General features: G+C 39.0%; 2 protein-coding genes across 3 annotated transcripts in view; one reads left to right on the top strand and one right to left on the bottom strand.

Annotated features, from left to right (window-relative positions):
- GABRB1 (gamma-aminobutyric acid type A receptor subunit beta1) overlaps nucleotides 1-1,631 on the bottom strand; it is a 433,789-nt gene extending 432,158 nt beyond the window's left edge. Inside the window, exons 1-2 of one of the 2 annotated variants that reach the window (XM_054485740.1) lie at nucleotides 1,586-1,631; nucleotides 1,132-1,169 (exon numbers count right to left, since the gene is read on the bottom strand). The gene's annotated coding sequence lies outside the window, so the exon portion shown is untranslated. Of the gene's footprint in view, nucleotides 1-66; nucleotides 101-1,131; nucleotides 1,170-1,585 lie in introns of those variants that run through there. The other variant, XM_054485739.1, reaches the window with a different exon arrangement.
- Nucleotides 1,632-1,964: 333 nt separating this feature from the next.
- GABRA4 (gamma-aminobutyric acid type A receptor subunit alpha4) overlaps nucleotides 1,965-16,129 on the top strand; it is a 78,516-nt gene continuing 64,351 nt past the window's right edge. The window contains exons 1-2 of the mRNA XM_054486085.1: nucleotides 1,965-2,207; nucleotides 2,604-2,722. Of these exons, the coding sequence (XP_054342060.1) occupies nucleotides 2,122-2,207; nucleotides 2,604-2,722 (205 nt within the window). The 5' untranslated portion in view covers nucleotides 1,965-2,121. The remainder of the gene's footprint in view (nucleotides 2,208-2,603; nucleotides 2,723-16,129) is intronic.

Below are 16,129 nucleotides of genomic sequence, written 5' to 3'. Positions count from 1 at the left end.
CATCGCAGAGCCCCCACATCTCTACAAAAATATAAAAACGTATTAACGGAGCATGGTGACACATACCTGTAGTTCCAACTACTTAGAAGGCTGAGGTAGAAGGATTGCTTGAGCCCAAAAGGTAGAGGCTGCAGTCAGCTATGATGGTACCACTGCTCTCCAGCCTGGGCAACAGAGCTAAATTCTCTTTTTAAAAAGGTAGGAAAGTATTAAGATTAGAGAAATAATATAACATGTGGAGAATCTGTGGTGACTAATGCTTTCATGGCATATTTGGAGGATACACTAGTTCTTCCATTATTTTTCCCAAAAGAGAGAGCTTGAAAGTCATCCAAATTTATAAGATGGATCTGGGAACAAGCAATTCATTGCTTTGTTTAATTGTTCATTCAATAAATATTTATTGACATTCTATGTGCCATGCACTGTAACAACAGATAAAATAAACACAGATGAGCAAAAATTACCTAGCCCAGGCCCTCAGAGAGACCACAGTCTATGAGAAAAGAATGATAGAGATGGGATTAGGATGAAGTTAACAAATTCCGTGAAGAAAGCAGTACAGAATACAGAGCACGGAGCTCTAGCTACTGCGTACGATGAGCACTTTGGGCTTTCCCTTAGAAAGAAAACTTGAATCCAGACGTTTAAAACACACAAAAAAACAAAACCCCTGTCGAATATAATGCGTTCCCTCTTCATACCCGTCCACTAGTCATCTCAATTTGAACAAATCATCAGAGTTCCGACTAGAACCTAACTGGTGTTTGGTTCCAGGGTATGGGAATTACTTAGCTCATTGATCCATCATATGAAAATTTCCACATGCATCATTACTAATTTGAAAGACGCTTTTCCCCCTTGAAGCCAATAATTAATGTTTCCAAAGATCTATTGGGAATGCTTATCTTTGCTCAGTAAAACACTAAAGATATAGAGCTTAGTGTTCCCTTTCATGTCACAAGGGAACTAATATTTGTCCCCCTCCATTTTAATTTATGTATCCTTTCTCTCCATACCCCACCTTCTCTCTCTCTCTCTCTCTCTCACACACACACACACACACACACACACACACACACACACAATTTTCTCTTCCCACCCCGCCCCCCAGCCATCCTTTCCCCCTACCTAAAGCAGTCAACCTCTGGAAGTAAGTCAACTCCATTCTGAAAAAGAAGAGTGTCGCAAGAAGTGAAAGTGATTTTGACCAGAGGTCGCTTGTCTCTACCTCTCCCCTCCTCTCCAGAAAAGGATGGAGCAGCAAAGCGGAGGGTGTGCGCGTGTCTGGTGGAGGCGGGTAAAGAAATGGGGTGTCTTTAAAGCAATAGCTTAGCAAATACTGGGACTAGAGTGCGGCTCGAGTCCACTTCCCAACAGTTTGGCGAGAGTCCGCCAGGTGAGTTGTAACCCCTGTTACCAGGAAGAATCTTTCTGCTTTCATTGCTCTCCGTACCGCCCCCCATAACACCTGAAGGGGAGGGTCTCAAAGGTGGTTTGAGCCCGGACTTGATCCCCTCTCCTCACCACCGCTACCACCCCACGCCCACCAGTCCCCGTCACCCGCCCTTTCTCCACCTCCAACCTTGACTCTGGGTACAAACAGGTCCTCGCACAACCTGATGACAGAGGAGCTTCATTGGTTAGATCCAAATCCCAGCAGAAGGGAGGGGGCCAGGAGGGAGGAGGACGAACACTGCTGTGGGCAGGGAGCCCACTTGGGGTCGGGGGCTGCGGAGCCGGAGGAGGGGCGAGAGACCCCGGTCCTTATCCCCGGAGTTACAGTCGGAACAAACTTGCCGAGTCTTGCAGCGCAAGCGCGCGGATGCGAACCCCAGAACCTTCAGCGCGCGGGCACGAAAGGGTGTGGAGCGGTATACATAGCTCTACATACACATTGAGCGCTGAGCGAGAAAGGAGGGGGCGAGGAAGGCAGGTTCCGCCTCCCCTGGCCCCGTGCACACACACGCCCACCGCGGCTCGGGCTGGCTGAGCGCGGGCGAGTGTGAGCGCGAGTGTGCGCACGCCGCGGGAGCCTCTCTGCCCTCTCCTCGCACCCTGCTCAGGGCATCTGAAGAGCCTGGAAACGTGAACAGGCTTGAAGTATGGCATGTTGCAAAGATGGTTTCTGCCAAGAAGGTACCCGCGATCGCTCTGTCCGCCGGGGTCAGTTTCGCCCTCCTGCGCTTCCTGTGCCTGGCGGTTTGGTGAGTTCTATGGGGTGCGAGGAGGTGGGCAAGGGAAAGTGGAGAAATGGCTAGCTCCCGGAACCCTTTGGCCACTCGCTCCTCCCTGGGTGGACTAGGTCTTCTTATCTCAGCTGTAAGAGCAGGGGCCGAAGCCAGGCTTTTCTGTGACCGCATAGATGCGGAGAGCAGGAAGCGCGCAGGATGCAAGAGGCGTGTGGGCACTGGGGGTCTTGTGGCGGGGCGCGCTTTTCCTGACCATTTATGTCTTCTGCATCCCAACCCCCAACCTCCTCTCCTTTAGCTTGGGGCAAGCGACTCTTTCCCTAGAAAACAAACCTGTTTGCACCTGTTCTCTGATGGATTCTTAAAATAATCTCCTCCGCCCCCGTTTTTTTTTTTTTTTTTCGCTTGCAGTTTAAACGAATCCCCAGGACAGAACCAAAAGGAGGAGAAATTGTGCACAGAAAATTTCACCCGCATCCTGGACAGTTTGCTCGATGGTTATGACAACAGGCTGCGTCCTGGATTTGGGGGTATGAACGATTTCAAACGCGCAAGTGTGTCCTGTCTGTCCCTCTCTTGGTCTTCCTGTCTGTCTGTCTGTGGGAATATCATTAGGTATGCCTCACGTGCAAAAATAAATCTCTCTCTCTTTCTATCTCTCCTTTCTTGGTGAGACCTATGACAAGAAGACCGCCTCCACCCGTACTTTCCCATCTCCCTGCCCCCTCAGAAGCTTTGCCTCTCCCCCACACTAATTACCTCCGGGGACCTGACTGCTGGGTGGGGGAGGTTGGAGAGGAAGAGTCAAAAATGGGAACTCTGGGCTCAGCTGCCTGGCCGCTCTTCGCTGAGAATAGTTTCCCTGAACCTGGCCACTTCGCTCAGAGCAGGTTGCATTGGAGGCAGCTGAACCGAAGTCCCTCGTCCTCCCACGTGTCCATGCCTATGCCAAAACCTTGGCCGGTGTTCTACCTAGGACATAAATCTGGGGCATGAAGCTGCCTGCTCTGCTAGAGAACCTAGTCCTTTCCTTTTCTCTTCTACAGAAGGATGCTTTTTTCCCCCTTTCTTTTTTGGTGATGTGTCATTTGCTTTCCTCCTAAGACTTTAAAGTTAGAGATGTTTCAGCTTGCTTTCTTCAACAAAATAAATATAAAGGACATAATAGAGGTACATCCATTAACAGCACTGTTGCTGTTTTTCATATTCATATTTCCTTTGCATATATAATGGAAATCTATGTGGCAAGCTTTGTGCTAGGTACTAGGTCCACAGAAATATTAAGATACAATTCTTAACCTCAAACAGCTTCTCAGTCCAGTTCAACGAGGACAAATGACTTGCTAGGGTCCCATTCATAGGTTTGGCCCAGGTCCTTTGATCTCAAAGTCCCTGTTCTTTACAGTACACTGCACTAATTACCCTTCAGCAACTGAGTGAACAGGACAGAGATTCTGTCTTAAAGGAGCTTACATTCAAGTGGTAACAATAATAACAGCCAGTAATGTCGTATTTATTTAATTAAATGTTCACATATACCAGGTATTTTGTAGGCATCACCACTCTGTTTAACCCTCACAACAATGCTTTGAAAGCCATTACCATCCCCACTTTACAGATAAGGAAATTGAGGCTTAGAAAGATAAGTAACTAGTCCAAGTTCCAAGTTAGTATGTAGGAGGAGAAGGATGTAAACCCAGAGCAGGCTGTGTATTTAAAAGACAAAGCCATGCAGATGGGGATGGTATCAGATGCTGTGTGATGAGTATCATCTAATATTAGAAGCATGGAGCAACTTTATACCTCCTATTGAGGGTGTGTAGGAGATGAGATGTTGGGAGAATGGAGAAAGTAAGAATGGGGAGCAGGACTGCCTGTGATGTGAAGTAGGAATATGGCCTGGGGCTAGAAACTCTTTCTAGCCTTCACTTGAAATGTCAAGTTTAAAACCTTTATGGGCAGATAAAGTAGAGTTGGGTGTTTCTTTGGCATCTGGTCTCATTTAACAGTTGGAGACACTGAGGTTTAGAAAGGGAAAGTGATGTATATAAGGGCACATAGTACATCAATGATAGGATGAGATCAGGTCTTCTGAATTCCAAAGCATTATTTTCTTGGATTTTATGAGAAGGTTATGGGAAGTCATTGACGGGATTGATTCAGCATTTGTATATTTCTTTTTTTTCTTTGAGATGGAGTCTCACTCTGTCACTCAGGCTGGAGTGCAATGGCGTGATCTCGGCTCACTGCAACCTCCGGCTCCCAGGTTCAAGTGATTCTCCTGCCTCAGCCCCCCGAGTAGCTGGGATTACAGGTGCAAGCCACCACACCTGGCTAATTTTTTTAAAATATATTTTTTGGTAGAGATGGGGTTTCACCATGTTGGCCAGGCTGGTCTCGAACTCCTGACCTCAAGTGATCCACCCTCCTTGGCCTCCCAAAGTGCTGGGATTATAGGCGTGAGCCGCGCCGGGCCAGCATTTGTATATTGACTGATAAGGATAGATGAGAAGGATGAAAGTTTCTCCTGCTTCTTTTCATGTTGGCTCTCCAGGGATAGGTTGCCTGCACTGCATTTGCCTTCATGCAAATCTGAAAAGGGGTGAATCATTTGTCAATGCATGATCTTCCATAAGTGACTGGGAAATTACCATTTTAGATCAAAACTAGTGTTGTGGAGAATCGTTCAGATGTTGTGATACAATTTAAGGCAATATTATATCAATAAAAGAGGATTTATCTGCCCATAAAGGTTTTAAACTTGACATTTCAAGTGAAGAAAAAAAATAAGAAAAGTATCCAGAAAATTGATATACCAGAACATAAATCAAAGTGAAAAGTTAGAACTGAAACTATATTATTTGATTATAAATGTTGAAAGTTAAAATAAGAGCTGCCCAGCTGGCTATAATGCAAGATGTAATTCAAAAGGAAGAAGGGATCCATTGTAGATGGATCCTTTTTACCATCTACTCTCTCCCATTGCATTATATTGACAATAACATAAGTGAAAACAATATATGTGAGCCATTACTGGGTTTTGGTTAATCATAATTCTACTAAACGTCTCAAGGACATTATTAGTCATCTAATTTGTCACTGCCAAATGATCTGCATTACCCACCTGAAAACATTTTTATAGTTTTATGGGAAAGGGTCGAATTAACATTACTTCCAGCATTACCAATTGATTAACCATTTAAACATTTACTAAATAGCATAACGTGGGTTTTGTTTGTTTGTTTGTTTGTTTCTTGGCTTTGCTGATAAATGTTTGTGGTAAGTGTGATTCACTTTTTAGAAGTGGGTCATTCTCTGTAAATGTGTAGTATTCCAAATGTGACAGAGAAATAGTGATTCTCACCTGCAGAAAATGTGTTTTCTGTTTATATGAAGTTGTAAATGTGTACCACTGAAAGCAATGAGAAACTTCATCATTAGCACAGACTCTTAGATACCACAAATCAGATCCCTTCTATAATATTGGATACTCTATGGAAAGTTTGGTATTTTAAAAATAAAATGAAAACAATCCAGATTTTGACTAGTAGGCTATAAATATGGATTTACTTCCCGGTTCCTATAATCCTGCTTCTGCTCTTTGTGGGGCATTTACTTTATATCTGTTTATACAACTTTGCTGTGTTCCATTTCAAACAAAGCTAAAAGCAAAGATTTGAATTGAAATTGGATGGTTTGTGATTGCTCAGTAGGCCAGGCAGGGGTTGAAATAGATTTGGAAACTAAATTACATATTTTTAACTCAGCAGCACAGCTTGCGATAGGGAAATAAAAGGAACTGAAATGGTTTCCTTTTTTTACATCCCTCCAGGATCTCCTCTCCCTTGTCTCCTACATTCTCCCATTGGAGAAGAAAAGGGGAAAAGGCGAGAAGAGAGGGAAGGAGTCATGGTGACAGAAGCTGGTTTCGGACTTCTGAGAGGATGTAGTCCTCTCAACCTCTAATAAATCAGTTGCTATCATCCTGAAGTAGCTTGCACCTGTCTAGACGTAGCACACAAGTGAAACCTTCCACAAAGGAGCCAGAAAATAATCCCCTAGCTCTCGTTCACTTTCAACACTGTTACATGCTTTCTCAAAAATGCATAGCTAAGGTATTTACTAACTACCAGGAAATGGTTTAGGAAACCTGCCGTCACTCATTTTCCGTTTATTGAAGGGTTGCACAGCCTTTCACGCATCTCAATCTTTTGAGGCACATGATCTAGAATAATAAATGTTCCAAATACAGATCATTGCCTTTGAATCATCTTCCACAACCTCTCTGAAATGGGAATGAAGCATTTGAGTCAATTTTGTAAGGTTATTCACTAACATAGTAGGACTTCACATTAGTGGAATTCATATTATTTACTAAGATTATTGCGACAACACAAAGAGATAAGGCAGACTTCATCCCTCTGTTAGAAAAGAGGCTGAGAAAATTTCCAATGAATTGCCCATCAATTTTATAGCTACTCCTTGGTAAAGTCACAACACACACCCTCATCTTTAAAACCTTAGTCAGGCAGCTGGTTTATTGCTATATCCACTTCCGAGGCGCTCTTGCATTGCCCTGTTTATCAAGAGTCAAATTTCCTCAACATACCTTCTTGCTACTAAGTTAAGTAGGACCTTAAAATAAGCAAAACTACATTTCCTCTAAAGAAGTGAGATAAAAACTTTTATTCTAAAGCTTTAACAACTTTCAAATAGTAAAGAAAACACAGAAAATTGTATGCATTTGGGTTAAGTTGGAATATTTTCCCCACAAAAATAAAATTGTGTTTGCAATGTTTTCAAATGATCTACGTTTCTCCATTTAAAAGTTAATGTGTCATGTGCTAGCCTTATTAATTAAATGTCAGTAGAGAAATACCTTTAAAAATACATAGACAAAAAGAGGCACTTCTCGGCAACATAAAGCTTCATTCTCTTCCAATTTGTCCCATTCTTTCATTCATTCATTTGTGAAACCCGTCTGTACTGAGAGACCACTATATGTCAGGAACAATGTAAGGTTGTGAAGATATCGTTCTGATCTGATATGAGCCCTCACAGACTTTATAGCTAAGCATTGTACAGAGATGAATATAACAAAGAAATAATAAAATAATTAAATGAAAATGCTATGGGATAATCTAATATCATGCTAAAAGGGAAAAAAAAATGGGTGAGGGATCTATTTCAGATTTGGCGTTCCTGGAAGTCTTTTAATCTAAGACCTAAAGGTGTCAGGCATGAAAAGAGTAAGAGAAAAGTAATTCTCAGAGAGAACAAAGCAATTAAGTGCTAAGGTCTGAAGGTAGATAAGAGGTTAGTGTGATGTAGACCGTGAGAGGAGTCCAGTGTGCCTGTAGCCAGAATGCAAGAAGAAAAATCTCATGGGATTTGGTTGGGATAGTAAATAGAGGCCGGGTCTCATAGGGTCTCTGGGGACCCTGTAAAAGAGCATAACTTATTCTCTTAGTGAACCTGGAAGCAATTGGAGTTTTCTAAATGGAGGGAATGACATGGTTTGACTTAGAGTAAAAAATACTCCATCTTGTCTGCATAAAGGAAGACTTAGAAAAGGAAGTAGGGCAATTTGGAAGCAGGGAGACCAATGAAGCTTTTGTTACTTTGGCTTTAGTTCTCTTAAGTTGATGGTTGCTTGGAATAAGGGCAGATGTAGTAAAGATAGATATATGTAAGTTGATTAAAGTGAGTTTTTTGGAGGTTTAATTCAACAAAGAATTGGCGATTGACTTGATATGGATGTTAAAAAAAAGAGAGAGAAGTAAAAAATGACTTTTCAATTTCTATTTTGAGAAATTGGGCAAGGTTGTTGTTATTTAAAGTTGGGGAGGACTGCACGATGTCCTGCCCTCATAAGTTCACACTGTGGAAGAGATAGAAAATAAGTAACAGAAATGAGTAAAATGTACTGTGTGTGCCACATGTTGGTTAACAGCTATAGAGTAATGTAAAGCAGGGGAGAGGGTTGTAATTTTAAGTAGAATAATTAGTGGAGACTTCACTAAGAAGGTGCTATTTGAATACTGGTCGTAATTAAGTAAAAGCATAAACCACATTTGGGATGGAGTCTTCTAACGAATGAGAAGGAATTCTAAGTGCAAACATGTTAAGTGGGGAAGTCAGGGTCCCTGTAGTGAAGTTTAGCAGGGCTGAGGCATAAAAGGGGATCAGTGTGATAAGAGGACAAGGTTGTGTACAGCTTTGCAGGCTGATTAGGACTGTGCTTTTACTCTGAGTCAGATCAAAAGTGACTGGAAAGATTTTAGCAGGGACAAGTCCTGAACTAATTTTAAAAGGCTCTCCTTGTGTTCAGAACAGGCAGTCAGAGGCAAGGGCAGATGCAGCAAGGTTTTCCATAATAAACCAGGCAAGAAATGATGGATACTTTGACCAAGCTGGTAGCAGAGAAGTTTGTAAATTTATAAGAAATGGCTGGCTTCTGGATATTTTGAAATTAAAGTCAACTGACGACAGCTAGAACGTGGGATGTGAGAGAAAGGGAGGTGTCAAAGCTGATTCCAAAGTTTTCGATTTGAACACCTAGAAAAATGGAGTTTTCAAGACTGTGCCAGAAGTAGACCGGGGCACAGAGGAGCAATTTGTATGCAGGTATGGTACCTTTGGGATGTCTGTTACATATCAGGTGGAGATGAACCTGAAATTCAGGAATCATGAGTATGTCAATATACATGAAATTTAAAGCTAGAAATCTAAAAAGATTAAAGGGGATTAAGTTTGATAGGGAAGAGGTACAAATATTGAGTTTCGATGTCTCCAATGTTAGGAGGTGGCTCCAGAGAGAAGAGGAGGAATCTTTGTCCCAAGAAGACTTAAAAGGAGTGGCTTGTGAAGTAGCAGGAAAACCAAGGGAGTGTGTATAAAACTAAATTAAAATATAAGGGGAAAAATAAAGAAAGAAAAAATAAAGAAAGGAGGAGGGTTGATTTAGTCAAATGCTCCTGACAGCTGAAGAAAGATAACAACTTAAAATTGACCACTGTTTTGACTGTTTTGATGGAGCAGTTTTGGTGGTGTGATGGGTGTGATGGGTGTGATGGGTGTGATGGGTGTGAAAGTCTGATTGAGTGCATTCAAGAGAGAATGGAATAAGATTTTTCTGGGCATTTGTACATGGAAGCAGAGAAATTGGGATGGTAGAAGGAAGGAGGTAGAAAAATGGGAGGAAAAAAATACTTTTAAAGTTGGTGGGAACAATGCTGTATGTAAGGAAAAACTCATGGTACTGACAAAAGGAAGTGGACCCTAGGCATGAAAAACAAATTGTTGAGATAGATGGTGGAGTGAATAAGAAGAATCAGAGGTACTGTTGATAGTTTTTTTTTCAGAAGTTCAAATATAATAGAGAAGAGAAAGAGAAAAGTTTGCCTTTCTTTTTTCAAGATTAGACCATAACATGTTTTTCTTTCTTTCCTTTTTTTTCTTCTACTGGAATAATCTAGTACAGGATATTTAACATTAGACTGGAGGGAAGGCATAGCTGAAAGAAATACGTCTTTGAGAAAACAAGAGAAGTTTGAATTCAGAGCTCAACTTTACTATCTTATGTTCTTAGTTTAAAAAAAAGATATACAATATACTGGTGCTATAATATATTTACATTTTCATTAGGGTTAGGATGTATCCATTGCATTTGGCATTTCCTGAAATAGACGCTGTAAAATCTAGATTATAGGATATTAGAAAATTGGTGGATATTTGGATAATACTTCACTGAGTTTTTAGATTTCTTTTAGATGAGAAAATACATCTGATTGCATTTGTATATATCATTAAACATCACTGCCTTATACTCTAAGCCTTTCTTATATATTTATTCTATAAGCCACAGTTACACATAATTGAAATCTGAATTAATAATTTCTGGTATATGACACACTTTCATTATTAGCCCATATGTAGCCTTCTTTTTATACATCTTTTCATCTATTCAATCATTTATTAAAATATAATAAACATACCAGTTAAACCACCAACCAGCACAAAGTGCAGGACTTGGACAACTCTTATTCTGCTATGTGGTCTCCTCCATCCTATCTTCCTGTCTTCCCCATCCAAAATAACCATGATTTTAAGTCCTTTTAAAATTATTTATTAGTTTTCCTTTGAATGTCATTTTAGGTTGACCATCTTTATTTTAAAAGTTTATTTTAAATATTTAATTGTTTTGAACTTGCTATATATAATCTTTTGATGCTTTTAACTTAATTATATATTGCTAAAAATCATTCTTATTGTTGCATATTGCAATAGATCATTCATTTTGACTGCTGTGTGATATTCCCATTGCATAGAAACCAGCTTATTCATCTGCTCTGTTGGCAGTAGGCTTTTTGCTTGTTTCCAAGATTGTGGTGCTGTGAATATCCTGGCCCAAATTTCCTGCTGTAAATGTGCAAGAGTTTCTTTTGCATGTATATCAAGAAATGGATTTTCTGGATCTTAGTGTAAGTGGGAGTTGACAAGATAATGCCAAACTATTTTTCATGATGAGTTTACAAAATCAACTCCCATTTACAGTTTACAATGAACATGACATTCAGGATCCAGATACCCTCTTTAACACAAGATATATATATCTTGAAATGGTATTTCTTAAAATGGCATTTTATTGTGAAATGATTTGAATTTTTCTGATTCTCACTATGTTTTAATGTGGTTGAATATCTTTTCCAATCTTTATTGGCTATGATAATTTTCTTTCTGTGAATTACTTGTTTTTATTGTTTGCCCATATTTTACTTTTGTTGTTGTTCATACTTTTCTTATTTAATTGATGGCTGTAATTATTTACAAAGTAGACCAGGATTGATGGATTATATGACTTGGGAGGCACTAATCTTTAATGTCTTCTAAGTGAAAGAAACTTCTAGAACTTTATAGTGTTTTCTGCTTTCTCAGTGATATCAGTGGATATCTCTTGTCTGTGTTTAGTATTCAGGAAGGCTTGTATTTGTATATTTTGTAAATGACAAGCAAAAAGATTTCTTAATGTATTTCCCTTAGCATTCCTTGTATTGATTCAAGTGTCTTCATTTTTGGAGATATGTAACTAGTATTTTGTAAGATGATGGTGGATGCATGATGTAGGTGGCTGGAAAATTAGAAATGTTTCCTCAAGTGCATGGCTGGGGAGGCAATATGGAAAATGAGGATGGACCAGTTTCAAGATCAGCAAAACACCCTAGGTTTTCTCATGATGTGGCAGCAAATTAGACATCATTATTGGAGATGAAATTTCAAAAATGATTCCACCCTTTAACCATATCTGTACTGCTAAAGTTAAGTAAACTGGGAAATTATCTGATTCATTGTTAATTGCCTTCCCTCTTTCCCAGCAAGTTAGACTCATTAATTAGATGGGAATATTTCCCTGAATTTGATCTTGCTGGTCTTGGCTCTTTCTTTCCCAAAAACTGTTGAATCATCTTGTTTACCTTACAGACTGTCAACCGCATTAGGTATTAAAAAATATATTCCTACTACCAACAAAGTAGAATTTTAAAATAAAAGATGTCTTTAATGTTGCACAAATGCATATCAAATTATGGGAAGAAATCCTTCCAAGCTCAAAATTATCTGGTTTCCATGCAATTATACTCTGAGTAAGGTTGATTTGAACATCCTAAACTGTCGTATTAGAGGAAGTATCTCTAAGAATTATTCTTAATTACATAGTGACCATTATTCATTGACAACTGATTTATCAGAAGCCTATTACATTTAAAACCTGTGATTGGTCCTGCCAGAGGATACAAATACAAATAAGACACAGTTTCTTAAAATGGGAAATATTTTTAGTTTAACTGCTGTGGGAAGTAATTCTGTTAATTTTTCCTTTTGAAGGGTTTTTAAATCACTACTGGGATGATATTAGGAACATGATGAAACGCAGTTATTCAATGCCTAATATGTGCAAGGCATTGTGCTAGTTTGGGACTTCAAAAAGGATTAAGATTTTGCCTTTGCTGTTACAGATAGAAAGACCCAAGCAGTATACTGTAATAAGAATAATAATAAAGGCATGAAAAGCACTGTGAGAAAATACTTCAGAAACTAATGAACAAAGCAGGAAATGTAGGTATAGCATGTTATATTCTAGATATGAAATTCCGCATTTGCTTAAGTAATTAATAATTTATTATTGGTGATATAATGTAGTATAGTAAAGCTAGCACATGCTTTGGAGATCAATACAAGGGGGTTAGAATTCTGGCTGTGACATACATTATTTAATCTCTGTGAACTCAGTTTCCAGATCCATAGCATTCTCATGAGGATAGCACCTTTGGAGGGTGTCGTGAGGATTACATGAAATAGTATATGGGAAGAACTTAATAGCCTCCCTGGCACATAATTCGTCTTCAATAAATAGTAATTATTGTATCTTCACTTATTGTTCTTTGGAAAATGCCCACACTCTGTGAGCATACCAGTCCCTCGATCTGTCCAGTCTTCATCCCCACTGCCACATCCCTAGTCCAAGCTGTTATCACCAACTCTCAATTTGACCAATATGGCAGCCTCTTAGAAGAGCCCTTCTACTTTTGCTTCCCAGTAATGTGTTGTCAATACCATTGCCAGAATAATTTTGTAAAAAATATAATCTAATCATATAAACTCCCTTACTTCAAACCCTCAGTGGCCTCCCAATGACTATGGGATACAAATCAAACTTCTTACCACAACTTCACTGTAAGTGAAGACAGAGAAAGACTGAATATCAGAAGAAGAAAGCTCCAGGAAAGAACATAGGAAAAACGATTAAATTTTGGGTTCTCTGAGGCTGCCATAACAAAGTACCACAGACTGGGTGGCTTAAACAATAGGAAATTAATTTTTCACAGTTCTGGAGATACCAAAGTGTAAGCAAAATTGGTTTCTTCTAAGTCCTCTCTCCTTGGCTTATAGATGGCCATCTTCTCTCCATGTTCACATTGTCTCTGCTATGTGTGTGTGTGTGTCTGTGTCCTAATCTACACTTCTGATATGGTCACAGTGATATTAGATTAGGGCCCGCCCTAGTGACCTCATTTTAACTTAAGTATCTCTTTCAAAATTCTATCTCCAAATATGGTCACATTCTGAGGTACCAAGAATTAGGACTTCATCATAGGAATTTGGAGGGAATACAATTTAGCTCATAACAATACTCTATGTAGCTCCCCATCTTTTACTGATATATCTACAACTTCTTTTCCTTGTAGTTTTAACTACAGTCACCATAGCATATATTATAAGTATGTTGCTTAAAAGATGCCACTTTTTAGAATATGAGTTCAGGGGTTAGGTGTTCTATCCACCGTACTCTGGTTTTTATTCTATCATTGTGGTTTTTATTTCTCATCATTCTGTCCCTCCCTTGCTTTGCTTCAGCCCCACTGGCCTCCTTTGTAGTCCTTGAATACACCCAGCCCTTTTCCGGTCTTTGATCTTGTCCTCTTGCAGTTCTTTCTGCCTGGAATCCAATTTCCCGAGCTCTTGCAATGGCTCATGCTCATTCTCCAAGTTTGAGTTTAAAAGTCACTGCTTTGAAGAAGCAGCTATGACTGCAAATCAGGAATGGCCCTCCCAGTCTCTCACTCTCTTACCATCCTGTATTTTTCCTCTTAGAAATGATAGCATTCTGTCATTTAGTTTATCTTTTTACTACTGTATTCATACTCTGACTTCCCCAATGGCACCTTAGCTCTTTGAGGCAGGGAATTCCTGAGTCTTGTTTACCAATATAGCATCAGAGCCTAGCAGGGAACCCAACACACAACTGGCACTCATTCAATAAACACTAATTGAATGAATGTCTGAAGGAAATCCCTTTACCAAGCAAATGTTTTTAGGATCTCACTCAGTCTCAAAGATCCATAGGACCATATAAGGCAAATACTGAATAATGAATGTCACAAATACTAAGGTTATAATTTTGAACACAAAACATTATTCAAGAATCATTGAGAAAGTAGCATGTTATACAAGAATTGGAAAATGTTCATTATTATCATGGAATCATTGTAACTATAGAACTATAAGAGTTAGCATACACCCACACACTTTAAAATAAATGTATAAAGAAAAATATCATTGGCCTAATTCTTTTCTCTTTTAGACTCCTCACTCCCCTGAAATACCTATCATATTAATATTTTATAGCACACGGTGTTGTAAATACTATCCTAGAAAACAGATGAACACTGTAAAATAGAGTAAAGTGAACAGCCTCAGCTAGGAACTTGTTAGAAATGCAAATTGTGAGGCCGCACCTTATGCCTAGTACTAAATCAGCATATCAGGGTGTGGAGTTCAACAATCTGTTTTAACAGATATATCAGAACCACTTCCCTAAACCAATCATCAAAGTAACTTTTGATTTCTCAAGAATCTTGTCAAATAGTCTAGTTGTCAGGACATAACCAACCTTAATTATTCGAGTAACTTATCACCGCTTGCCCTGACTTGCAATGACATAGTGTTTCTCCTTTTTAATACTCTGGCAATTGTCCTTAAGAAACTAACACAGTGATTTGTTTCACTGTTGAACCTATTTGAGTGAAATTGCTATTCTCTAGGGTTCAGCACACATTACCTGCTTCCTGGATTACCTAGCTATTCCTGGAACAATTTGACATTAATGAGCTTATTACTATCATGTTTTGCTGTTGTTGTCTCCAATTTTTCATTCAAATAAAAATTTAATTAACTTTTCTCCTTTCCATAGATGTAGTCTTGAAAACATTAAATCTCATGATAGAGAAGCCTGATCCAGACTTTTTCTCTTACTATACTGCCTAAGGCTCTATTTTTCTTAGGATACTTATTCAATAAAGAATTTTCTCATTCTCCCTCCAGCTATCTTTCTTTGTGTGGATCAATCTTCATTCTTTAGAAGAAGAAATGTTCAGGTTCATTTTTATGAAGATAACTTTAGAACTAAGGCATTAAGTGATACCAATTTCTCTCTGCCTTTTTTTTTTTTTTGGCATAAATCCCATTTCCCAAGCAAGAATCCAAGTGAGAGATTATTTCATCTTCGTAGCAGATGTCATTCTTCCCAGTTATGGAATATCTAGCCTCTGGCTATACAGTACTATAAACCATTGTTTAAGGAAGTTATGTTCAAGGGGCAACAATTTTTACATTTTTGTTGTATTAGAATGCGGTATTATGCATAGTAATGACTACTGTCATTATTGAGCACATTATGTTCTAGAGACTGGGACAAATGATTTACAAGTATTATCTGAATTAATACTCATTAATATCTTTACCTATGAGGATGTGACTTGAAGATGATATTACTAGAAGATGTTAGAACCAAATTTGAACTCCAAACTTTCTGATTTTAAGCTTCATGCTAAACTCAGATTGTGTTAAACCCAGATTGTGTTCCCTTGTCTAAAATCTGTGTCAGCCATATTGTCATTATGCTCCCACATTTCTCTTCTGCCAAAACACCAATGTGCTTCTTTACGAACTAGTCTTATTTAGATACAGGAAAGAGTCTCAGTAGTGGCCACTGTCAGAAGCAAAGGGAACCTCACATGGAATGAGTACTTTCATGAGAGAGTCGTTTTGCTGAGCATCTTATTTCAGCAATTTCATTTGATTGCTATCAAAATCTTGCCTGATGGTTGTGGTGGCTACTATTGAGGAGTTAAATCACTTGCACAAGATTGTACAGCTAGTAGGTGGCAGAGTGTAAGCATCCGTTACTTTTAAGAAGTTTGTCTTTGATCCCAATCAGCGGTGGATGGTGTGTTTGTTGATAAAGGTGACATGAATCATTTTTAAAATTATTTACTAGTATCCTCAGCTCTCCAAGGATACATTCCTTACAGCTGTTATGGTTTTTCTCTTCTTTGCTCCTGTGGCCACACTTCCCCTTTTTAACAGCTCACTTCTTTATA

The sequence above is a fragment of the Pongo pygmaeus genome, chromosome 3, assembly GCF_028885625.2.
Source record: "Pongo pygmaeus isolate AG05252 chromosome 3, NHGRI_mPonPyg2-v2.0_pri, whole genome shotgun sequence".
In the NCBI taxonomy this organism is placed as follows: domain Eukaryota; kingdom Metazoa; phylum Chordata; class Mammalia; order Primates; family Hominidae; genus Pongo; species Pongo pygmaeus.
This window is presented reverse-complemented; position numbering and strand designations above follow the sequence as displayed.